Source organism: Salvia hispanica, chromosome 3 (genome assembly GCF_029641045.1).
Source record: "Salvia hispanica isolate PSC_SH4W2 chromosome 3, Shi_PSC_v1, whole genome shotgun sequence".
NCBI classification, from domain to species: Eukaryota; Viridiplantae; Streptophyta; class Magnoliopsida; order Lamiales; family Lamiaceae; genus Salvia; species Salvia hispanica.
Window position 1 is genome coordinate 28,652,810 of NC_142694.1, and position 25,041 is coordinate 28,677,850.

The 25,041-nt window shown below is 37.0% G+C and overlaps 2 protein-coding genes across 3 annotated transcripts; both read right to left on the reverse strand.

The window, feature by feature from the left end:
- Positions 1-3,917: 3,917 nt before the first annotated feature.
- On the reverse strand, positions 3,918-10,702 carry LOC125215511 (3-oxoacyl-[acyl-carrier-protein] synthase II, chloroplastic-like). 2 transcript variants are annotated; one of them, XM_048116943.2, is made up of 14 exons: positions 10,129-10,702; positions 9,617-9,694; positions 9,248-9,453; positions 8,970-9,173; positions 8,434-8,544; positions 8,246-8,341; positions 8,051-8,096; positions 7,891-7,970; positions 7,408-7,476; positions 7,220-7,304; positions 5,600-5,754; positions 5,430-5,510; positions 4,730-4,789; positions 3,918-4,503 (listed from the first exon to the last, which is right to left on the reverse strand). In XM_048116943.2, exons 1-14 carry the CDS (start codon positions 10,436-10,438, stop codon positions 4,387-4,389), a joined length of 1,698 nt encoding a protein of 565 aa, XP_047972900.1. In that variant the 5' UTR covers positions 10,439-10,702; the 3' UTR covers positions 3,918-4,386. The 2 variants fall into 2 exon arrangements, with proteins under 2 accessions (XP_047972900.1, XP_047972901.1); XM_048116944.2 differs by lacking the exon at positions 9,617-9,694 and having other exon boundaries at positions 10,129-10,700.
- Positions 10,703-22,828: 12,126 nt separating this feature from the next.
- Positions 22,829-23,658, reverse strand: LOC125211939 (protein TIFY 10A-like). The gene is made up of 3 exons (XM_048111909.1): positions 23,469-23,658; positions 23,213-23,386; positions 22,829-23,140 (listed from the first exon to the last, which is right to left on the reverse strand). Exons 1-3 carry the CDS (start codon positions 23,593-23,595, stop codon positions 22,989-22,991), a joined length of 453 nt encoding a protein of 150 aa, XP_047967866.1. The 5' UTR covers positions 23,596-23,658; the 3' UTR covers positions 22,829-22,988.
- Positions 23,659-25,041: the final 1,383 nt, after the last annotated feature.

A 25,041-nucleotide genomic window follows, 5' to 3' on the forward strand; every position in this document is an offset into this window, starting at 1 on the left:
TAATTAGGAGGAGAGTTATTGAAAGGATCTTGTGTTCTTTTGTGTGCTTGTAAATATCGTCGACTGATAAAGTAGACTCACTATACCTATCCACATTCGTGCAAGAGCATGAGAAATACGTGAACTGATCAAGTAGATGTACTATACACGTGCCAATATTGAACACGTAATCCAAGCGTTTTCAAAACCTTAACCCACAAACGTCTAATTAACACATGAAAGTAAGGATCGAATCTCACAAGGATATGAGATTATAAGCACGTGTAAGGATATTTTGGAAGAGTTTGACTGCTAGTGGATTAAGAATTAATTACTTGACTGGGATGGAAAACAAAGGATTCTACCTAGACTGATCAGTCTAACTGGGAATACGTGAAAGCATGAATAAAGTCACTAAACGTGAAAGCATGAATAAAATAGGCCAACATCAACATAGAGGAGGATGTGTCAATCAAACGCCAAAGTTTAACTGAAAAAATTTATATTTCTTTCGTCTAATAAAAATAAAAGTTTTAGGATATCACATATTTATAATATACAATTGGCAACTATGAAAGTGGTAGAAAATAATTAGAGTATTGTTATTAGAGAATGATGTCTACCTCATTACAGTGAGTCTCTTTGTATCAATCCTCCCTGTAGATGAAACATAGATGTGGGTGAACTATTGACTAATATCGACAGAGGCTATATGGATACACTGCATAATCCAGGCTGTCCATTTCTTTCTGAAACTCATGCCAATAAGAGCATCTCCAAGAAAAGAGGTACTAAATGGAGAGGTAAAGAGACATAACTATCATATTTACCTCTTTTTAATAAAAAAATTATTCTCCAAGGAAAGAGGTATTTGAAAATGTATTATACCTTCTTTAATTTTGAGAATGTATATTTACCTCCTCTTGACACAAAAAGTATAAAGTTAGTTATTTTTACTTGTCTTTCAATTTACCTTCTTATCTTGGAGTTCATTACTTTTTAAGAAGGTATAATTAGCTTTTGAGAAGGTAAATGAGAAATATACCTTGTGATTAGTCTTCTTAAAGCTACCAAACCTCTTCATTTCATTTGCGATCAAGGCTTCATCAAGAATTTGTGTTATTGATAAAGTCGCTTGTGTTTCTCCAATCAGGACTAGCATCACTGTGGCGAGTCTTTTCACCAAAATCTTAGCAATGACGTCAACGGCACCCTCAACTTTAGGAATCAAGGCAACACCCCTATATCGAAAAAATTGAGGACAAGGTCGTTGATCTCTTTCTTGATGACACATGCCCCTAGTGCCCTTTTTATTTCCTCCATTGTTGGCCTCTGGTCAAGTAGTAACGCTTGTGCATTCGAGATTTTGGGCAGCAAACTACTATCAAGATGTACACTCGTAAGAGTTTCTATAGACGGTTTTGTACAACTTAAGCAATTCCATTTTAATCATTCTGAGTTTCTTGAACGTTCTATTCTCATTCTTGATTTGGTCAATTCTCTTGAACCTCTTCTTCCCTAAGGTGATTGTTTCTCCCAACTTAGCCCACTTCTCTCTCGAGAGTTGCTTGCCAATTACTCCATATATACATTCTTTCATTTTTAGTCTGTCCCATAAGAATATGATCCACTTTTTAATTTTGAATTTTTTTTTTCTAATGGGGTGGAACTCATTCCCTACTATTAATATTTTAATTAATTTTTTTATATATCTCTTACTTTACCAATTATATATTAAAATTTGTATCCAACTAAAAATATATATTCTTATAGGACGGACAGAGTAATTCACAGCCATACAGTGTCACACTGTTATTCTTGCTATCTCAATTTAGAGCACTTTGTTAAGTTATTATATTCATCAAACATACGGAAAATTAAATAATCACAATGTTTATATTAAAAGAAATTGAGTCTGTCTGACTGATTTGGGACTAGAAGATACTAGTAAACATTGATAGATGGCTTGAAAGATTAAACAATCAATTAGACCTAAACTATTGAAACTCCCAATCAAAGACTCAACCTTGTGATTCCATTCTATTTTTGAGATAATTTGATATGAAAGTCAATGAAAAATTCTTCAATAATCTATCAAATTCAAGAAAGAAAATATACATAGTAATAAAATACAAAAATAATCAAAATATTCGAATCATTGCCGTCTTAGATAATATTGATAGTTTCAATATGTAAATTTGAAAACTGAAAAATTTCATCTTTACAGATCATTGAAAATATGTGTTGTAAAATTCTTTATGGGAGGGCATTTCATTTTGTTGCAAAGTTGCAACAATCATGCATCTATGATTTAATTTGCTTTATTTAATTTTCTTAAAAAAACAAGTTGAGTAGCTAACTGTTAGTCAAATCTATCACCTGTAAATTATTTGAAGTTTGTTGGAGTAAGTAGAGTTGAATCCTCGTATTGTTAATTTGTTCAATTAACAAAGATGGGCTGGAAAAACAATTGAATAGTACTATAAGTGAATATTCCATTTATTGCATTAATAAATACAAGGGATATTGGCATCTAATATCATGAAACTTTCAAAAAGTTGAATTTTTTCCATGAATTTTAAATTGACAAATAATATCACGAACTTTACCTCGGGTTTGTTTTTTTCCACAAATAAAAAAATTCCCACAAATAATATTATTATACGGATTTGTTTTCATAATTTCTCGGCAACAATTTTGAGAGCTTCAAATTTTTCAATCTTTGAATATAGTTTTTCTTAAAGCACATCCTCAAAAATTGTTCTTCAATCTATTAAAATAACATGGATTTTTCATTCGTGGGAAAAAGCAAACCCGGGGTAAAGTTCGTGATATTGTTTGTCAATTATAAAGTTCGTGGGAAAAACCCAACATTTTGAAAGTTTCATAATAGTAGATGTCAATATCCCTAAATACTATAAACGGTAGGAACTGAAAATTTGGTGTATATTTTTATTATATATATAATACTTAGATTTGAATTTTATATAATCTGAAATTAATAAGACACACTATTATCAGAGATTAATGGATCTAAGTTCACTTTCAGGACCAAAAGACAAAACCTATCTCATTATTTTGATTATTGTTATGCTTGTCATGTTGTTAATTTACTATTCTTTTTATTGAGAAATATTTTGTAGTGTCGCAATCTCATTACTATCACCCCTTCCGTGTTGCAAATTTAGTTTGAAAAATAGTACGTGCGAGTTTTACACTCATCCAATTGTCTCGCAACGTTTATGCATTCTTCCAAAGTTTCAAGTTTATAAAAAACTTTCAAGGAAAACGTGCGGTTAATGTCACATTTTTTACATAAATTGTTATCGTTTACAGAATAAAAGGATGTGGTTATTGTTAGTAGGAGTAACATTGTTACCTTCGAGATGATGTTTCTACAAAAATTAAAATACAGCAGCGCAAAACTAAAGTGATTTGGAATACTATGCTAAATAGGAATATCATAACCCTATTAATGGCACTTTGTTCAAAATTTCGAATTCATACTCAAAATTACATAAGTAGATATTTATCCCTTTCATCACATGAGAATTTTACTTGATCGTATTATCGTAATATGTAAAATACAATAAATTGCGAGATTGTCCTAGGTAAATCTGAACATTTCATAGTTGTTTATCATACTTCAATTTCATATTTTGTCGCATACATTTGTATATAAAATATACAAAAAAATTATTAATATTTATAATATGTAATCCATTGTTCATATGATACATTAGAAACTATTTAATTATAACTATGATTTGTATTACATGTATCACGACATATGCAATATTTCAAGCTTTTGATTTGTCAAAAACCGTCTATTTTACCAAACAAATATCAAGTGTTGTAAGTACATTATTTATACATTATTTATAATAAGCCATACCAGATTCGAAAAACCTTAATTTCAGTTCACAATATATCATAGCTTATACACATTTGAAGCAAATCAATATCAAAACATTATGTTACACCACAGCTCAGGTTTTTGCCAATGGTCTAAACAAGTATCAGAAATAATCAAATTTTCGAATAGGCTTTAATCCCATTCTAGCACAAAAAAAGGCTGAACAAAAACACTGCAGAGATGATCCCCTCAGTCGCAAGGCAAACTACTGACATAATTCGAAAAAACACAACACTGCCTCTGCCAATGAATTGACCTAAACTTTTCATCTGGCACAGAGAGTAAGGTTGCTCTCCTCTAACAGGAATATTCATCTCAGGAAAGAAACAGACTCGAAAGAGATGCTAATTACTAAGGAATGTGCCTCGCTTATCACTGAAAATAAATGTGGTATGCCTTAAGAGTTGTCTTCTTGTGCACCTTTTTCCTAGTAAAATCTTGAGACATGTACCTCTTGCATCATTCTCATCCCGATACAAGCATAAAAAATTCTACTTGTAAGGAGCAAACAAAATCGATGAGTTATGACCACCAAATCCAAACGAATTAGATAATGCCACTTTAATGTCGAGTCTTTCTTTTGTTGGTCCCACTAGCACATGTGCATCCTGGATCATGAGTAGCCTTTGTTAACATATGAGGAGATGCATTCTTGTCTACTGACACACATCACAAGGATTGACTATTTCATTTACGTAGATTAATAAGCAGATATACAATCTTGGGTTAATCTGATTAAATGGTCAAATAAATTTCTGGTTGCAGTGCAGGAATGTTCGACAGTATACTATTAATGATCTCATACAAAATTTATAAGGGACAGAAAATTCATACCACACCATCATCAGGATTTTCAAGATTGATATTTGGATGAACCCAGCCAGTTCGAATTGCCTATAAGAAAACAAGGATTATAATTCAATAATGGATTATAACTCCAGATGTTCATGACTACTTGAATTCAGTTGGCCAATAAATCCAAAGGAATATCACTAAATATCACGTAAGTGCAAGTGGTGGTTTTATCAGCTTAGAATCCAGATGCTCTCCATCCCAACAGAGTAAAACCTTTTAGGTGAAGATGTTAATCTTTGTACTAAAAATGATTTATAAGAGGTAACTGAGGTAGTCAAAGTCATTCTTCATCCCACGCAAAAACTCAATTCCTCACTTTCTACTACAAAGTTATAAATTGAGCACCTTAATCCTTGAAAAAAAAGCCTTTTTTCTGCATTTCTTGATTTAGATTTCTAGGAAATCCAGTTCCCGCATATAATGTTAAGAAAGCCAAGTCCCACCCAATCACCCACTTGGTAAAAGGAGATGTTCAGTCAGGAAAAGAAAATTGTAAAAATATACAATAGCAATAACTCCTACAGTCTTACTACAGTACTGCTTGAACAATTATCAATAAGACATCACAAAGTCAAAATTTTCTATGCACAGATCTTTATGAGGATTACTGCAAATGGATATATCAAAGTTATGCTGAATATTCAGAACCGTCTTCAAAAAAATAAAAAATTTAAGGCACCTGGACGGTTGCGACAGCCTCAACGGCACCAGCTGCTCCTAGTAGGTGCCCGATCATGGATTTTGTGGAGTTCACTTTCAACTAAAATAAATTATGATTAGCCTCAATCTGTACAAACACCTAGAAATAATCCTCAGTAGATGAAAAAGAGTTTGAGTTAATGAGGAGACCTCTGGATTCTGGCCAAAACAATGAAAAAGAGCCTGATACTCCTTAAGATCACCAGCTGGAGTTGAAGTCGCATGTGCATTTATATAATTTACATCTTCTTTAGATACTCCTGATTGAGCCAAAGCCTTCTCTAAGCATAAAATGACACCAGTTCCTGCTCGTGGGTAAGGTCAGGAAGTCAAAACACATGGCAGCAGACACTAAAATATTCAGAAGCCTACACTACTTTTAATTTGTTTACTACAGAAGTTGAACTTGATAAGAACAGCTCAATATCAGATAACTATTAGGACCAATATGTAAAGCCTGTTCTGCATACATCAAATACATAACTATCACAATATCTAGACTGTTCCAAATCATCAGATAATGGAATAAACTGGATGAAAATCTTGTAATTATCCATCCCAAAGATGTTAGGGAATGCTTCTGCATTATCATTACAAATAATTTAATTGCTGCATTTGGTGGTCCCAATGTATCATCTTTGATATTATATTGGTCAAATATGGACTGAGCAGTAAATATGGAACAGACCAAAGTTAAGAAATCAGTTCCAGAAAGTGGCCAGAGAAGGGATATGCCATACAGTTTTATTGATGTAAATATCATGTCAAAATTTATAAAAGTAAATTTTCTCATGCATATCCTATGGATAAATGAAAAATCAATTACAACTACAGAATTAAGACAGTATAGTGGAAATTACAGGCTGCATATTCCTTGATAAAATTAGCATGGTGACAATCAACCATAACTAGAACTGCAGTAATTTAGTTATTTGGTGAACGAAAATGTGTTGGTCACTTGATCTCCCTATAGAAATTGCTCAAATCGTAGAACTAGCAAAGTGGCAATGCAGTTAACCAAAGATCACATATCCAAACATCTTCTTTTAAGTTTTTTGTAGTACATTTTGGCAATCTTAAGGGAGCATTGAAGGGACGGTATAGCTTGTTTCTCTAGACTGTAAGAACAGATTTGGGTACACATTGGCCAGAAAGAGAACCAGAGTTTCGCTATGGGTATGATAGGAACTTAAGAAGCAACCAAACAATTCAAAATGCTTTGGTTATAGGTCTTTGTATATGTTTGTGTTTCTTTATTCTTTAAAAACTCCAATCAAACTCATAATGCCTTAGCTCCTACAACAAACATACAATTAACTCTTCCAAGGACAAATTTATATGCAATGTCTATATTATTACTACTGCAAGTTATGATTATTTGCAATATTTAATACCTCAGAATTGAACTTTCCAGGCAAATCCATTATGTCATTATAAAGGAATTAAATTAAGAAATTCTTACAACTTGTTATGGAGTACTACTAAATTAGCTCCTAGTTTTAAAAGGATACTTCACTTATGCTGGAAGTAGTTGAAAATGAGGAAAATCTTGCACGAAAAGTTAAAACAAAAAATATTGACTTTATGGTTGCTATTATGCGCACTTTGTTCAGGGATTCAGTCAATCGTTTCAACAGATTGCAGCTAATTACCAAGAGAGTTCACAGTTCACCCCCTTTCTATGACAGTCTTACTCATTGAATTGAAGCAATCTTTACTTCTCTTCTCACAAAATAATTTGGTTAACTTAAAGTAAATCAAGGGGTCTACCTTGTGGGTGAGGCTCTGTCATGTGATAAGCATCAGAAGTGAAGCTTCCTCCGAGAAACTCAGCATAGATAGTTGCACCTCTACTCTGCTCATCCATTAATGGTTTGACATGTAATTGTCTGAAAATTATTACCAACCCAACACAAAAATTTCTGGCATATATTGTAAGAGTAACAGTTTTAAAAAACCTTGGCATGTTCAAGTTCTTCCAAGAGCAGTACTCCGGCACCTTCTCCCATAACAAATCCATCACGACTCTGTCAAAGATAACACATAATTTAAATACTGAATAGCTCTTATTCTGCTACCAGCATACTGCAGGATTGCAAGTTAAACACTTGGTTGAACTGAGATAATAAATATTGAAATATTAAATTTGGTCAAACCAAAGTTCTCTCAAAGTAATAATTATACAACTACCACAAGACCATGCCAGTACACATAAGTTGTTACAAAAAAGCTACAGTGGCATCAACTATCAAGGCAGTTAAAATTTATCTTACAAAGAAATGAAGATAGAGTAATCAAAAGTACAGCAAATGTAGCAACATGAGCATGGGGAGGCTTGAAAGTTTTTAACATTAAAATGAAACATAAGATCCTGATTTTTAGATGATGTTTACTATCAAACTTATGCACATATGATACGGATAAAATGAACAGAACATTACACTATCCCAGGGGCGCGAGGCTCTAGTTGGATCACCATTTCGTTGTGATAATGCTCTGCATGCAACAAAGCCTCCCAAGCCTGCACCAGAGTTTATAGTTGAGAGTTGAGACAATAAAAGGTCAAATTTGAAATTTGTGAACAAGAGAAAGGATAGTCACCTATTGGTATAATTGCTGCATCTGAGCCACCACAAAGCATCATGTCCTGAAAAATATCAACAGATATCAGAATCAGGCTAGGAGAAAGATAGAATTCACTATCTTAGGAAATATTCCCATCTGTTCACCAAAGAATTGGTGCATATAAACGGAAACCACTAGCCTGGATCTTGAAAGAGGAACCAATTGACTTACAGCTTCACCTCTGATGATGTGGTTAGCAGCATTTAGTATGCAGAAGTTACTTGTTGCACAAGCAGTAGATATTGAGTAGTTTGGACCCATCCATCCCTGTATTAATTAAGTTCTAGATGATGTCATGAGTTACGCATTATCCAAATTCCAAACCACCACAGTAAAAAAAAAGAAGGCATTTATTTAACCAGATCCATGGCAAGCATAGCAGAACCCATGTTGGTAGTTGCAAAAGGAACGCAGAATGGATTCATCTTCCTATATGAGATCCTCAATGCTTCAATTGCATCATAAAAAACCTGTACAAATACCAAACCTATTGAGAGTGGAGACAAACCGTAAATATCTTGACCAAAACTATAGGACAGAATATTGTATCTTCCAAGTCTTAAGCATGTACTAGATCATTATGGTGAAACTGAAAGCGGCTATTGAAGGTGCAGAACTCAAGAAAAATACCCCGCCAGACCAAATATGACATTCTAATTTTTATAATTTCATTTGATGAAAAATAAAGTTTACAAAAGGTTCCAATCTGTCATCTCAAGAAGAAATGGCATGCGAACCAGATACCGGAAAATTGGATTTTAACTGAAAAGCCAGAAAGCCAATATGAGAAGCAAGCAAAGTAATTCTAGTAATATTTCTAGCTTTGCGCCCAGCAAAAGTTAATACCCAGCCACTTTCTTTATTCAATATTAAGCAAATGGAAAAATAAACATACTTGCATTCCACCCATAGCAGAGCCAATTAGAACACCACATTTTGTTTTATTCAGTTCATCCATGAGATCCTCTGTAATTCCTCCATCAGCCAATGCCTTTTTGCCTGCTGTCAGCATGTAAAGCATGAACTTATCCATTCTCTTTGAAAGTTTAGGTATAACCCAGCCATCTGTTGAGAATGACTTGATTTCTCCAGCAATTCTCTGCAATTGAAACCCTTAATAACAAAATCTAACTATCCTGAAGCGTTGAAAATGAGATAATGCTCAAGACATACGGTTGGAAACTGCGAGCAATCAAAAGCCTCTATCTCACTAATTCCACTGACTCCATCAAGAAGATTATTATAGAAGATATCTGGATCACTACCAAGTGGTGTCTCCACACCCATACCTGTCACGACCACTCGCCGTTGCTTGATTGGAGGCTTTTTACTGGGTGAAACTTCAATAGCCGGACTTACAGCTACTGCTTTTGTTTCTCCTGTATTTCACATGCAAATAACAAAAATTAATATATTTGTATATGTATGTATATATCTACTGATAGTACTATGAAAGATCATAATTACTGAAAGTGTTTAGCAGAGTCCTACATTAAAATGAATAAAATTAAATGTCTGCAATAAGATGAACTGCACATTGACCTATAGCTGTCAATTTCTCAGCTAAGCTGGAATTGCTGGGATGAGAACGAGAAGGCGACAACATGCAAATTGGCAAGCCTAATTGAACCCAACCGCACCAACCAACCACCACCAAAACAAAAAAATTTACACTTCAGACACAGAAAGTAGGTTAGCATTACTTGTATTAGTGAGGTTAGAGCAACAACTACACAACAATGAGAGCCACCAGCTGCAATGAAGTTGATATCAGATGTATGCAATAAATAATAGAGAAAAAACATAATAAAAACTTCCAGTTTATCCGTCCAAAGCTAAAGTAAAAAACTAAGAAGTGATTGAAATGAGATTAGGCCATTGAAAATAAATTGGGGGAAAATAGGTATATCAGCTCAAAATTTAATAAAACCCATGGAGAACCACAAATAAATCAGAATAATAATCCAAACATGAGCAAACACTTAACAAAATCAGAAAGCAAAACGCACAATACAGACGCGAAGACAAAATAATAATGAGCAAAAACACTGCACCAGAATGGGCGGAGGAACGGAGTAATTTCCGGCGGCCGCGCTGCATTAAAACATTCCTCGATTTGAAGCCGAAGAAACATTCGTGAGATTTATCCAAGTGGTGGCGGGGCTCTAAAGCGAGAGAGGAATTCACGAGATTTCCAATGCGCGGCGCGCATTTGGCGAGAATCATGGTGCGCCGGTTGGCGGCGCATTTGATTGGGCGGCGGCGTGAGTTAGACGACGTCGTAGATATAGCAGAAACGCCGGATTCTCTGTCGCACATGCATGCGGCCATTAGCCAAGAGCACATCGCCGATGACGCCGCCATCGAAATCCGCTCTCAGCCAAGACTAGAGCTCTATGCGGAATCTATGGCTGTATATTTATGATTTATCTGGTGTATCAATCTGTAGTAAGCATACAATACAGTAGCTAGTTTGTATTTATGGAGAAGAGGTTGAGGTCAATTTCTGTCTCTCTTATGGAGTAGCACGTAGAGTGAGGTTGGATTGAAAACAAACGAGAGGGCGGTTTTCATTGATTGAATCTGACGTTAGCAGCAGAGAGGGAAGGCAGAGGGAGAGAGATGGAGCCTGGAGGGGACCAAATTCTTCATATTAGTTTTTATTTTAAAATTTTTAATTCCTATAAATTAAATATCTTTTAATTGTAAAAATATTAACTACACTTCGTAGGGTTTCTTCGACTTTAAGTTGGTGCGGAGTTTAACAATCATGTCGTTGTGCACTTCTAGAACCAATTCAGACATCGCTGACCTATGTATCTCCCACCCCTCCTCCATCCCAGATGTGGAGTCCGCCATCGCCGGCGCCGTGGCTACAAACACCCCAAAACCGGGGTCAGTCCTCGGCCTATCAGCAGAGATATGCGGGTCGTACCCAACCGGGGACGGGCGACTATCGACCCAACATGGACGCGATTAACTTTCCGTCCCAATTTCAATCCTCCCCATTTCAGAGCAGTCAATCTCCGCTTGATGAATCTGATAGATTCACATGGGAACAATTGATGGGGTCGCCTGATACCCCGACGCCGACGCCCGGTCGTGTAGAGACGGGGAGAGGAGGCGGTGGAAGAAGCGGTGGTGGCGGCGGCGGCCGAAGTGGCGGCGGTAACGGCGGGCGAAGGGGCGGCGGCGGCGGCGGGTGTGGCGGAGGATCCGCGCGAGGTGGTGGCGACGGCGACGGCGGGCAGGGCGGCGGCCGCGAACAAGGCGATGGCGGCGGCGGGCAGGAAGGCGGCGGCGGTGGTCGACGAGGGTTTCTGTACACAGACGCCGAGTCCATTGCTATTGCTAGGGCATGGGACGCAGTGACGACAGATGCCATAGTTGGCACGGATCAGACCGACTTATGCTTCTGGCGGAAAGTCTTGGTGGTGTACAATGAATTCAAACCGTCGGGGAGCGTCGACCGTACACCCGATCAGATTCGGAAGAAGTTCGGCAGGATCACTACAGCTCTTCGGAAGTTCATTGGTATATACGAGAACCAACTGCGCACTGCTGAGAGTGGCCGCAGTGAAGCCGACATAAAATCCTTGTCGATGCAGTTGTTCAATGTGCAAGTAGGCAAGAAGTTTACCTACTGGGCAGAATTACTCGTTCTGCGGGACTCCCCAAAATTCAGAGCCATCTGCGAGAACGCGTCTGATTCTGGGCCAAGCCGTACAAGACGGGGCAGGGGCGGCAACTGCAGCAGTAGTAGCGGCGGTTCAAGGACCTTCGACCTCAACGACGAGGTCATGGAGGAGCCCCCCCCCCCCCCCCCGTCACTATCCCGGCGTCCATTGCCCCTGGGTCAACAGTCCGCAATCTGAGCCGCTAGATCCACCTCCGCCGCTGCCTCCCAACACTCTGCTGCGGGCCCGTCTGCACCTGCCCCCGGATCGGCCCGAGCGGCGTTGCAAAACACCCTAGCGGTGTAGATGATAAAGGAACTCAAGGACACTCTGGCCTTGTATGAGAAGTCGACCGACCCGACTACCAAGATGATGTACTACGACCTTATAGTGAGGCTGAGGTCGTTGTTGGGGTGGGAGGACACGGCGGCGGCGGCGACGGGACCTCAGAGCGGTGGCGGTGGTGGTGACGGTGATGGCGTTGGCGGTGACGATGCAACGGGTGAAGATGAAGTGGCGGATTCTGATGATGAGACCGAGTAGTCGGCGATGGCGGTGTTTTTTTATGTTTTTGTTTGCGTGTTCCAAAACAATTTTCGTTGTATAATTTTACCCCGTTCTATAATACAACGAAGATTTGGTTTTCGATTTACTTTTTATTAAATTATGCATTTTATTTAATTATAACAATTTTTATTGTAGTATAATTAAAATATAAACAAAATCGAAAAAATATATTTTTTGGTGGCTTGGCCATGTCCACTATAGTGGGAAACATGGGCATTGGTGGCCCGGCCACAATTTTGTGGCCTGGCCACACTTTGTGGCTTGGCCCGGCCAACTATAGTGGACACCCTTAGTGCTCAAAGATGTCGGATCTTTCTTCGTTGCTTTAGTCCCCACACATTTGGTTATTTGAATCACTTTTATATCTTTTGATAATTGTGTATTTAATTACTGAAAATTAATATAATAGTTTTAATTTTGAATTTTGATAATTCACTTAATTAACTTTTTTAAAGTGTGATCACTAATAAATGAATACTACTAGTAATTAAAGTAATTAATTAACTGTAATGGCTACTAATATTAAATTAATACCTATAACATTTAATATTGTAACTATTTTTTTAAAAATAATGGATTGGTAATTATATATACATATCTATCTTATTTTAATAAAAAGGAGTAATAAAAATAGATAATTTCAAAATATTAAAAAGTTGTGTTTAATAATTTCACAAATTTTCAATTAATTATGAGACCATCAGGAGTGGTATTTTTATCTAATTTTAATTAAATGTCAAATATCTATTTTCAATGACGAATTATTTTTTTCAATTTATTACTTTTTGTCTAAAAGACTTATTATCGAATTATGGAATTTAACAATTTAATTTTTGTAAATGAAGTAAAAAAAGGGATACATATTGTTTAAGGCGAATTGTGATTTCTAAGCTACTTATTTCGACAACGTAATCAAGCATGAAAATATATTTACGACGACCATGATATTTATGACACGTTGTTTGATTACTTTCATAGGATTTATGAGAACGGCGCGAATGAGGAAGCAACAAAAAGGACGCCATGAAAGTCGAAAAACAATACTCCCTCCGTCCCCCATTAGGAGTCACACTTTGACCGGGCACGAGTTTTAAGAAATGTAAAGAAAAGTTGATTGAAAAAGTTAGTGGAATGTGGGACCCATTTTTTATATTGGTTTTATAATAAAATGTGAGTGAATTGAGTTAGTGGAATGTGGGACCTACTTACTATTTATGGTAAAAACGAAGTGTGACTCTTAATTGGGGACTGACCGAAAAGGAAAAGTGTGACTCTTAATCTAGGGACGGAGGGAGTAAAAAATATTGTTCACTGAAAGCGCAGGTTTTCTCTCGGTCAGCGTATGTTTTGAAAGTGTATCGAACTGATCATGATGAGATTCCCGACCTAGCTGAGTCGTTGGCACGATAACCGGAACCTGTTATCAAACAAATATTCCTCAACTTACTTCTACTGATTAGTATAATGGAGGTAAGGGTCGAATCCCACAAGGATGGACACGTTCGGATACTGCGGTGACATTCCTGGGTGTTTTTGGTTAGCTACCACGCTTGGGTTGAGATTTTACCTAGGCAAGAAATAAAGGTGGTATTCTACTAACTAGTAGGCGTGAAAATAACATGCAGGTGGTTGTGTTCGTGAAATTAAGGGACAAGGTGTCTTAGAGGTATATGAAAAGTAGACAGTTACTAAAAGAGGAAAGTTAGACAACAAGGTATATCTGGTGGCTGGTTGGATCTCTGATAGGTCTGGAAGGTACAACTGAAAAGTAGGGGACAAAAGCAAAAGTAACTTAAAAGTAAAGTGGTCCAAACTAAAGTTGATTTTGACGTTTTCTTCTTCACCAAGCATTAACAGAAATCATATGAACACAAACACCATGACTAAACTCAGATTCATGACTTCAAACTCAAGATCCATTGATTAAAATGCTTAACTCAAGATGAACAGCTGAAATTACAGACTACCTCTACTGACTAACATGCAAGTGGTGATCACAGTGCAGAACAGGAAACTCATGCACGAAAACTCAAACTGAGACGTAAATACAATTTTCGATCAACAACTACAGATCTAGCCTACTCGAAGGAAAATACATGCACGCACTTAAAAGTTAAAGGCGATAACTAAATCTAACTTTCCTAGGCAGAATGAAGCAAACTCAAACCAAAGAGACATTCGGAATAGAAATTTCATAACTTAAACGTTTGGATCTTCACCAAGTACTTTAAAAGGCAACAAAGATAAATGTTTGCAACAGATCCAACGAAACAAACAGGTAAAAACTAAACTAGAAAGCAAATAACGATTGTTTTGCCACTCCGGGCGGTGATACTGTTATACTACTACGGCAACTGGCTGGAACGGTAGATTGATGACTTCTCCGCAGACTCTTGGACGTCAAGTGACCATAGCTGTGGCGAGGAACGAGAGACTGGATAATGCTGAAGGATCGATCTTCTAGAGAGAATTCTACTAAGTGTGTATGAGAACCGAACTTGCAAACTCCAAAGAACGAACTCCTCTTCTCTCTCCAAGTGGCTTCTTTTATAGGGAGGTTTGCCCTTGCTTTTAGGGTAGACTTCCTTCACGATTTGACTTTTCTGCCCTTATTAATGATCATCCCAGCTATCCTTCTTCTCCATCTCAAGCCTTTTCTCTGGCATGCATCCTGGTCAGTATTGCAACTTCTAGCGCTCTTTTCACTTGCGTCACCTGAATCGTCTCCTACTGACTTGGATCCCTTAATCCTGCACACTTGAGCAACTGTTTTGCAGATAATACATGCATTTCACGACATACTGACCAGTAACCAAGACTTAGAATACAACTTATCATTCATTATGTCCGAACCCACAAATTTCGGTTCCTGGATCCGCCATTGCCCCATAAGACGGCTCTTAGTGTTGAGAGACGAAACGTAGTTGGCATAGTTGGTGGGTTCCTCCACAGTCGTGTTCATGTCGATAAATGCACCTCCCTTTCTTGTCGAGTAGTTGTTGTTGGCCAGAATTTGGTCCTCTACAGTGTGTCACATTCAGCTTCGAATCCCACCAGTGAATTTGGAGCTCCTCTGAAAAAGTGTCTAGATATCCTTGAACTTGAAAATCCTTTTCACTTTTTTAAAGAAGAGATTCTTCGATTTATGGACAATGCCGATAAAACTATGGCAGCTAGACCACATCTTCTCGTTGTTCCCACGATGTTACCAAGGACCAGTGCTTCCGTAGTAGTCATAACCGTGTTAAGTGCTCATCTCGGTCGGCTCGTGTTGTACTTCTTAGCTTGGCAACCTGGTTCCAAAACATCCTAAACTTTTTGATTGTTTCTGATGATGGGGTCTTCCAACATGTCAATGCAGATGAGATGTGCACCAAACTCATCTATTTTTTCGTTTCTCATTCTTATCTAAAAGGAAAGCATTATTGTTCAAACCATTATCTTTACAAATATGTGAGTACATATAATGAGAGTGAAAGAATTAAAAGTGAAATTATATTGTATTGATAGAGTTTTGAATTTGAAATTAAATATTCAATTCGTCTCATTTTAGTTGAGGTATTTTTTTAGTACGAAGATTAAGAATGACTTTTTAGAAATTAAATAGGAAGAAAATGAAGTAAGAGAGAGAAAGAAAGAGTAAGGGATAAAAGAATAAAGATTTTACCTTGAAAAGAAACGATATAACTATCTTAGCATCCTGAAAAGGAATACGATTAGACTACCTGTGAATGAGGAAATATTAAATTAAATTTTAGACCCTCATACCTCATCCCACCCTAGCGGTGCGGTGTTGCGCACGCAACAGGCGGCACGTTCTGTCCCGCACCGATGGCCATTCTGACGTCCTCCCCACATTGCAAACCACCTCAGCGGTCCACCGATAAGTGAACGGAAGACAAGGTGCTGCTCAGCGGTCTGTTGAATTATAGCTTGATAATTTTCTCTTTAACTTTTAGTGTACTATTCTCCTCTATTGTACTGTATCAAATATGTACACACACTTGCAGTTGCAAAGAATTTTATACTATGATAATCATTTTCTAAGGCAAGAGAATTATCAACTCTTCCTTCTTGAGCGATGATTTTGTATGATAATAATAATCATAATTGTTACAAAAATAAAATAAAATAATATTCTTACTCATACATCACCTAGTCAAATTATCATACTCAAACATCAAATAATCAAATCATCATACTCATACATCAGTACATCACATAATCAACTATTATGATATTGAGTACATCGGGTCAACCCTAAACCCTAAATTATGGACTATACATACATTTTATACTGGTATACAATTATTCTATCCGTCTAATAAAACTAGATATTTTTTTTAAAATTTTAATGCATCTTATAAAAATAGTTAAATATAAATTTTGGGCAATTTTTTCAGTATAATGATGTACACTTAACAATATTATAATTATTTTTTCACTTTTAACCTTACCAATTACTCCCTCTGCCCCACAATAAGAGTCACAATTGGTGTGGACACAAGTTTTAAGAAATGTAAAGAATAGTGGATTGAAAAAGTTAATAGAAATGAGGTCCACTTTTTTATATTGGTTTTATAATAGAATGTGAGTGAAGTGAATTAGTGGAATGTGATACCTACTTACCATTTATGATAAAAATGAAATGTGACTTTTATTGTAGGACGAAATAAAATGGCAAAATTTGACTTTTAATGTGTGACGGAGGGAGTATATACTATTAATTTTTAATATTCTAAAATTTTTATTTTTATCGGACTTAAGTATAAATATTTTTCAATTAAACTGGCGTTTGATTGACCCATCCTCCTCATATAAAATTGGGGCTATTTATTTAGCTAAAAGGCGTGGTAGATACGGTAAAAATAAGTACTATGGTACATCTATTATAATTTGATTAAATTCTAGTAATTATGATAGGACAAAACAATAATCACAAGAGGTACAATTCAATTGTAATTCATAGGAGTAGTATATTTAAACTGAAGTGTACGTTTAAATAGGATAGTGATAAAATGCAAACTTATATATTGTATAAATTCAAAACTCCTCAACACAGCTTCAACACAGTTTCAATACAATATCAACACAGTGTAAAATTTCAAGATTTTAATGTCAACACAATATCAACACAGCATCAATCATTGACTACAATTGAAATTCTGTTGACATTTTCCTGTTGATGCTTTTTTGTGATCTGTTGACATTTTTCAATGGTCCAGATCATAGTTTTGAGTTTGTATAATATTTAGAGTTTTTATTTGATCACATCACTGCATAAATATTTATATTTAATTAGTTGTACAGATGTATACAAAGTTTTGCATTGAATAATGTGGTTATGGTCGTTATCATATTAACTTGATGTCGACCCAATTCAGTAAAGTTCTAGTTTAAATCCAACTCAAAATTATTGTGGTTTTATTGGAGCGACAATGACTTAAACTTAGTAAGGCTTGACTCAAACTCATTAACTTTGCGCGTGTTTATGTCAGTTTACATGTCTGTCGAAAAATTTCAGCTTTACTGTTAACGGTATGATACAATCAAGTTGACACGGCATGCTAACGACTAGAACCTAATATTACACAATCAAAACTTAATATCACATGTTAAAATCTGATGTTATACCATGAAAACGTTATCACGTCCAAAAAAAAAATATCATGAAAGGTCCCTGAACTTTCACTTTGCACATTTGAAGTGCTTTCGCACTTTTTGAGACTTTTTTCGAACCATAATACCCCTTATCCCATAAATGACATGTTTGATCCTTTGCAACATACCCTCTCTTTCTTCATACAATCTCATTAACATTCTTCATTCCTTTCTCTTTCCTTCCTTTTTGTTTACGTCTAAATATCAATCACCATTGTTTTTTTTCAAGCTCAAGATTGTGGACGAGGATGAAGTTCCAATCGGAGAGAAGATTATAAACGGGTTTAATTCATTCCCAATGCTTTAGTTCATTGTTGCATTTGCACAGATATGACAATTTTGGAAAGGGCTGGGGATGATTTTTGTGATGATTCACAACTTGAACTGCGACTGCCAGCCAACATCTCCTTTCTCCATCTTCGTCTTCATATTCCTCTTACTCTATGCGTCAGTTTAAACCTTATCATGCACCATGATAAACACGGAGTTCGCTTGTTTCTAGGGTCTGTATTTGGTTCGTTTTAAATGTCAATCATGCAAATTATGTCCTTGAATTACATATTTTATACATTTTGGTATTTGACATGTTTGTTGAGAAATGACAGAAAAAACTTGGAAAATATACAAAATAGTCAAAACAGAAGTCCGGACCCAACATAGGATCTTAGCGATGATCTGCTGACAGCAATTCGGCAGGCCGCTGAGTGCATCAGCATGCACCGAAGAGTCAACGATCTCAAAGATTGACATGGAGACTCCAAAAAGCAGTTAGCAGTCCACTAAGTTTATGCAGATGTGCAACCGCCTTAGTTCGAGCCAATTTTGCAGGCAATATGGAAATCCATCAGTCATTAATGTATACCATTCTCTTTGTCTTTAAGAGAGCTTCGCGTGTGTATTTTGCACTTCTCAATCGGAGTTCTGTAGATAATGTTATGACCATTTTACCAATGTTGCGCTGTGTAGTTAAAACCGACAAGAATTTTGGCAAAAATTTAAGGAAGGAAAAAAATTATTGACTTGTAAAGCCAAATCTCTTCTATTCTTTGTAGGATTTAATTCTTATCATGTCTAAGCCTATTTCATGGCTATATATAACTCATAAACTAATTCATATCATTCATCCCAGAGCCTCTAAGGCTTCTCCCTTTCTATACATAAATTCCTCTAGTCCATATTTCACACATAACTCTTCTATTTTCAATGGGAGAGGAGCTCTAAAGATATAGACAAGAGAAAATTGAAGACTACATGTTTCTAATTAGGAACAATATCATTATGAAAATGGTAAATAAAAATAGATATAATCAATATAGATCAATAATAAATAGTATGAAACAATTAATCACATGCTACTATATTCCTTTGTTAAATTATAGTAGGAGATAAAACTTACCATATTAAAGAATTGAACAAAAGATGAACCACCGATAAATTTTAGAAAACTTTTTGTATATAAAAATATGCAAGATGAATAAAAATAGGAAAGATAAAACTTATAATAGTAAATAGAAAAAAAATGTTCACTTTAAATTTTTGGGTACGAAGATTAAGAAATTATGTTAAAAATAAAAGAGAAAAATAAAGTACGAATAATAAAGAGAGGGTAAAGTAGGTGATGAAATAAAGTAGTGATTGGATATTTTATTTTTGTCAAAAAAGGAAATGACTCAGAGCATCCATAATAGGGGACTAGTCGGCGCCCTAGCCATGTGCGTGCTACTACGTGCTCGGCTAGTCCGCTATTGCGGTAAGCTAGGGCGTGGATGAGCGCAGCTAGTCGATAGCTAGCCACCTATTGCGCGACGAGCGATCGGCTAGCCAATTTTTTTTAATTAATTTATTATGTTTAAACTTTCTCCATTTTTGTCCACTTTAATTTCGTATTTGTCATTTATATTTGCTGGGCTAGGTCATTGGCTGGGTTGTTGCTAGATTGTTCTTGGGACAGAGCATTGACTAGGCTATTGAAAGGACATGATGATGTGGCAGGAGGAGTTTTAGGCTGGGCTATTACTAGGTTGTTGTTAGTCCACTCCGCTCTCAACTTAGTTGGGACATCCCAAAAAGGAATACGACTCAACTTAATTGGCACGGATGGAGTAAAATAAATAAATAAAGTAAGAGAGATAAAAGGTTGTTGGATGTTAAAAAAGTAGAAAAGAGGAATAAAATAAGAGATACAAAAGGTGTTCAGTAATTTAATTATTTCCTTAAATAAGTAAGAGGCCATCTTAGTTGGGACTGACGAAAAAAAAGTATGTCACCTTTGATGGGACTGATAGAGTATTATTATATAGTGAAATAGACAAATATTGTCTCTAAACTTTGAGTTTTGCACGCGAATAGACTTTATAGGCTTTAAAAATATCCTAATAAGTTTATGGACTAAGGTGTAATCACATTTGTGGTACATTTTCACTATTTATCCCAAATTTCTATCGAAAATGCCCTCAATGCATGGGCGATATTTTTGGACTTTTATAAAAACGTGATATATGAGTACTTGGTAAGATATTTTCACTATCTTTCTAGTACTCCCTCCGTTTGTGAATACTGGCTTCAATCACCTTATGTCAAATCTTCTTTTTTTTCTCTTAAATTTTAAAAAAGTAAAATTTAAAATTAAAATACTAAATTATTAAATATAAAAATTAAAAAAATTATAAATTTAATCATCATTTTTCTCAACTGAGTGCTTAGAGCATTCCCAATGGAGGTGGCGAATTCTCGGCGATAAATCGCCGGTTATCGCCGAATTATCGCCGGCCATTGTGGCGAAGTCGGCGATAATTCGGCGATAATGTTGCCGTTGCTTCGCCGAGTGGCGTTCTAACGCCGGATTATCGCCGAGCGATCGCCGGCCACTGTGGCGACGCTCGGCGATAATCGGCGATAATTAAAATTTTTTTTTTTTTTTTTTGAACCCAACGGCTATTTTACATTCCACCCCTATAAATATTTCCTCCACTTCCTCCATTCATCACCCACAATCTTCATTCTCTCCATTTTCAATCTCTTCTCCCAATCTTCAATTTTCATCAAAATTATGAGCTTTTGGAAGAAAAGTTCCCGATCGGGTAAGGATAAGGGTAAGGGGAAAGAGTCGAGTTCACAAATTCCCAACACGGATGAAGCAAACGAGCAGTGGATGCAGTCGTTGTTGGCGATGGGTTCTCCTCCCGGCCAACTTCCATACGGGGGTCCGTCTCCTTTGCAGACTCCTCCGGCGCGGAGACTTTCTCCGTACTTCAACTCTGCCGGCAGAATGCCCTTTCCAGCCGACGATGTGTATCGGCCCCAGTTCGACACCCCCGGATCAACCCCAGGCGACCAAGAATCTCAGGCCGCGACACTGAGCGCGGAGGACTTCGAGGTGGAAGAAACGCCCACCGAGCCGCCTTCTAGGAGCGGGAGGGGGAAGGCGCCGGCGTCGTCGGCTGCGACTGATACGGGTTCCGATGAGAGGCCGAAGCGGGTAAGGACTACTTACACTCTGCAAGAGTCCGAGCTGATAGCCGACTGCTGGGCGGACACGTCACAGGACGCGGAGCGCAGCAACTACCAGACTGAGATCATATTCTGGGAGCGGATTGCCGCGAAGTACAGGAGCCACAAGACTGCCTCAATGAAGGACCATGGCAGCGAGGCGATCCGTCGGCATTGGGAGCGCCTCATGAGGGACTGCGGGCACTTCAACGGTATTTATTCTAACTTGATGACTCACATGACGAGTGGCCAGAACGAGCACATGGTCCGAGATGAGGCCATCCGGATGTATAGTAGCCAGTACTTGTCGACGAAGGGCTTCAAGTATTGGAACATCTACGATAAGCTGAAGGATCTCCCCAAATTCCGGACGGGAATGCACGACGCGCTGCACGGGAAATCGGTGCGCTCGCGACTTAGCGTTTCGGAGAGCGAGGGGAGCGCGGCCCACATCGACTTGAGTGGGGATGGTCCGCACGAGCGCCCGGAGGGAGTGAAGAAGGCGAAGGGGAGGCGGAAGGGGAAGGGCGCAACGTCGGAAGTCGCGTCGGAATCCGTCATCGACTTAGAAAAAGCCACTTATTCGAGCAATGTCGCCAATCTGACCCAGATGTACACGCTGTACTTCACCGGCGGCGGGACCCCTGAAGAAAAGGCGGCCCTCTGGAAATGCATCCAACACCTGCAGAGTACGCTGGGGCTCGATCCCGACGCCCCTCCGGCCCCTCCGTCTTAGATTTTTTTTTTTTAAATCTTTGTTTATTTGCGTTTTTTATTTGTAGTTTTTTTTTTCTCGTTGTATTATATTTTCCAATGATTAATACAACGATGAATTGTTCATTATTAGTCTATTTATTAAATACATTTGTAGGGAAAATTAAATAATATAAAAAATAATGATGTAAAAATGAAATGTTGAGTTAGGGAGAAATAAGGGAGAAATAAGGGAGAAACCAATGTAGCACTTGGCTAAAAACTGGGGATAAATTTTGGTGCTGATGTGGCGCTGATGTGGCAGGAGTTAGGGAGAAATAAGGGAGTTTTTAGGGAACTCCATTGGGAGTGCTCTTAAACAAATTGTCTAATTTATGATTAGTTGGAGGGCAATGGACTGATGGAGTGTCACAACTCACAAGAACGAATAATATGCTGTGCTTCAACTGTACGCATAAATTTTCCCACTAACATGAACAGGCGACATGATTTGACTGAATGCCAATTTTTGCATAAAGGTGGCCACAATTGGTTACTAGTATGATTTAAACTTTGTCTATGCATATCAATACTGAACATGTAACAATTCTAATTACTAGAAAAAATTTTAAAAATCCGATCATAATCATAAAAGAAAACAGATAGATGAAAAGAAACTAAGATCGAACATATACATATAACGATTAGATGTTGTTTGTATTTTGCTTCCTAAAACATAGTAATATATGAGATGAGTAGAGTAGCGGAAATTATACAATACTACAATACAATACATGTAAATAAGTAAATCCGATGGATCTGAAACCCTAATTGCGCTGAATCTGGAGCCGGTCCATTTCCAGCCACGGCTCCGCCTTCACCGCCGGTTTGCTCGCCTTGTACGGCGCAGCTCCGGCGACCCTATCTCTCCGCTTCTCCAGAAACCGAGCTAGTGAATTCTTCCTTGCAATTGGTAGATCTGCACACGCAAAAGCCAAATTAATACTCTCACAAATCAGTAAACACAATTAGACTCGGCGAGAGTGTTTACCTGAGCCAAGCGGCGAAACCGCGGCATAATTATTGGTGGTGGTGGCTAGATTGATGATCTCCTTGGCCTTCTCCGCCGGAATATCGTTCAGCACAATCACTTTACCCGCGTAGAATATCGTCATTTGCCCGATCTCCTTTCCCGCTTTTGGATTCTGATCCGGATTGACAGATCCTATTTCCCCCAAAGAGTAAATGATGAGAGAGAGAGAAAAAAAAATCAAATCTAGCAGAGTTGGAAACAGAATTTAATTTACCTATGGAGGATTGAGGAAAGTTGGGGGTGAAATTGAGGTCACCGAATCCGCCATTCTCCTTCAAGTATTGGCTGAGAAGGTTGCAGGTTTGCGAGAAGTTGGATCTGCCGGCGTGAAACTTGTCCATCGTGAATGAATTGGAGAAAGCAGAGTAGTTGTTGAATTGGGAAGATGATAAGAGTGAAGGGGGATATGCTTTATAATTGATTAAGATTAAGATTAGTAAATAGAGCACGAGGATGTTGTGTTTGTAATGGGATATTTAATTTGTAGGGCCCTTCAGCAGACAGCATACACCTTATCATTATTCCACCATTACTATGCTTTAGGTGGATGGCTATTATTCTTCTTGTTTTATTACTCTCTGTAGCAAAATGTTAGACTAACTTCTTTTGGATATAAGAATATAGGAGGTTTTGTTTAGGGGTGTAAGTGGAGTTGATATCAAAGTAAATTTTTACCATAAATAAAAATAACTCAAATCAATAGCGGATCCAGGAGTTGAATATCGTGGGATTGAAAAAAAATGGATTATATAGTAAAATAATTAATTTTTAATTTGAGTATTTATATTCGGAAATGACATAATGTTATCTATAATATCAAAATTTCGAAAATTGTAATTTTTTAAAATAGTTTAAGTATGTATTATAAGGTTGAAATGTAAAATTATATATTGTAAAAAAATTATAATAAAAATAAAGAAATATCACTATATATTAGTATCACTATGCAAGTATTTGTTTAATTTAAATAAATTAATTAGTGGAAATATCAATAAAATATTTTATATATAAAATTGATTAAATGGTTAAAATTGTTTAAAAGTGAAGTTGGGCCAATATCAATACATTTTTGCTTGATTAATTTGAAATAATACAAATAAAGAAATACAGTAAAATTTTAAAGTTTATCTATAGTAGTAGTGTAAAATTAGAAATAGCTATAGATAACTAGAGTAGGAATGTGTCAATTTTTTATGGTGCCACCTAGTATTTTCTTCTATTTAAATTTATAATAATAAAAATAATAAGTGTGGAGGACTTTCTCTCCTCCCCAGTAAAGGCCTCTCTCCTCTTTCATTCTCGTGCCTTCTTGGTCGCCGCCTCCATTGCCGCGATGCCGCTGCCGAATTTCAGACACGGCTGCCACAGCGTAGTTCCTCCTCATCTCTTGCTCACCTCGTCATCAATTCTCTGTGTTGGGTAAAGGGGCGGTGGAACAGACGCCGTAGGGTCGAAGGCAAACTTTCCGGCTGCAGTCTGGGGGGTCGGCCAGCCCTACTCGACCCCACTTGAATCTGCCACTGACTCATATATGTTGGGACACCCCAAAATAATATACAAATCTAATATTCTGGAACTAAGGGAGTACCATATTTTCTAGATGACCAACTATAGAGTATATATTTATTATTATAGACTAGGGACTAATATTATAGAAGGTGCTAAATTTTCTTAAATTATTAACTTATTAGCTTATTAATATAGTGTATTAAAAATATTAATATGACTATATTATCAACACAAATTGTGTTAGACATTTTAATATACTGTGGTTACATTTTAAATAT

Excerpts from the sequence above, each read along its gene's own strand:
- LOC125215511 (XM_048116943.2), bottom strand. The coding sequence starts at position 10,438 with ATGGCGGCGTCATCGGCGATGTGCTCTTGGCTAATGGCCGCATGCATG. Across the intron at positions 9,695-10,128 it reads CCGTTCCTCCGCCCATTCTG|GCTTGCCAATTTGCATGTTG; the intron begins GTGCAGTGTTTT and ends GGGTTCAATTAG. Across the intron at positions 8,545-8,969 it reads CTGCTATGGGTGGAATGCAA|GTTTTTTATGATGCAATTGA; the intron begins GTATGTTTATTT and ends GTATTTGTACAG.
- LOC125211939 (XM_048111909.1), bottom strand. The coding sequence starts at position 23,595 with ATGGACAAGTTTCACGCCGGCAGATCCAACTTCTCGCAAACCTGCAAC. Across the intron at positions 23,387-23,468 it reads CTTTCCTCAATCCTCCATAG|GATCTGTCAATCCGGATCAG; the intron begins GTAAATTAAATT and ends TGGGGGAAATAG. Across the intron at positions 23,141-23,212 it reads GGTTTCGCCGCTTGGCTCAG|ATCTACCAATTGCAAGGAAG; the intron begins GTAAACACTCTC and ends TTGCGTGTGCAG.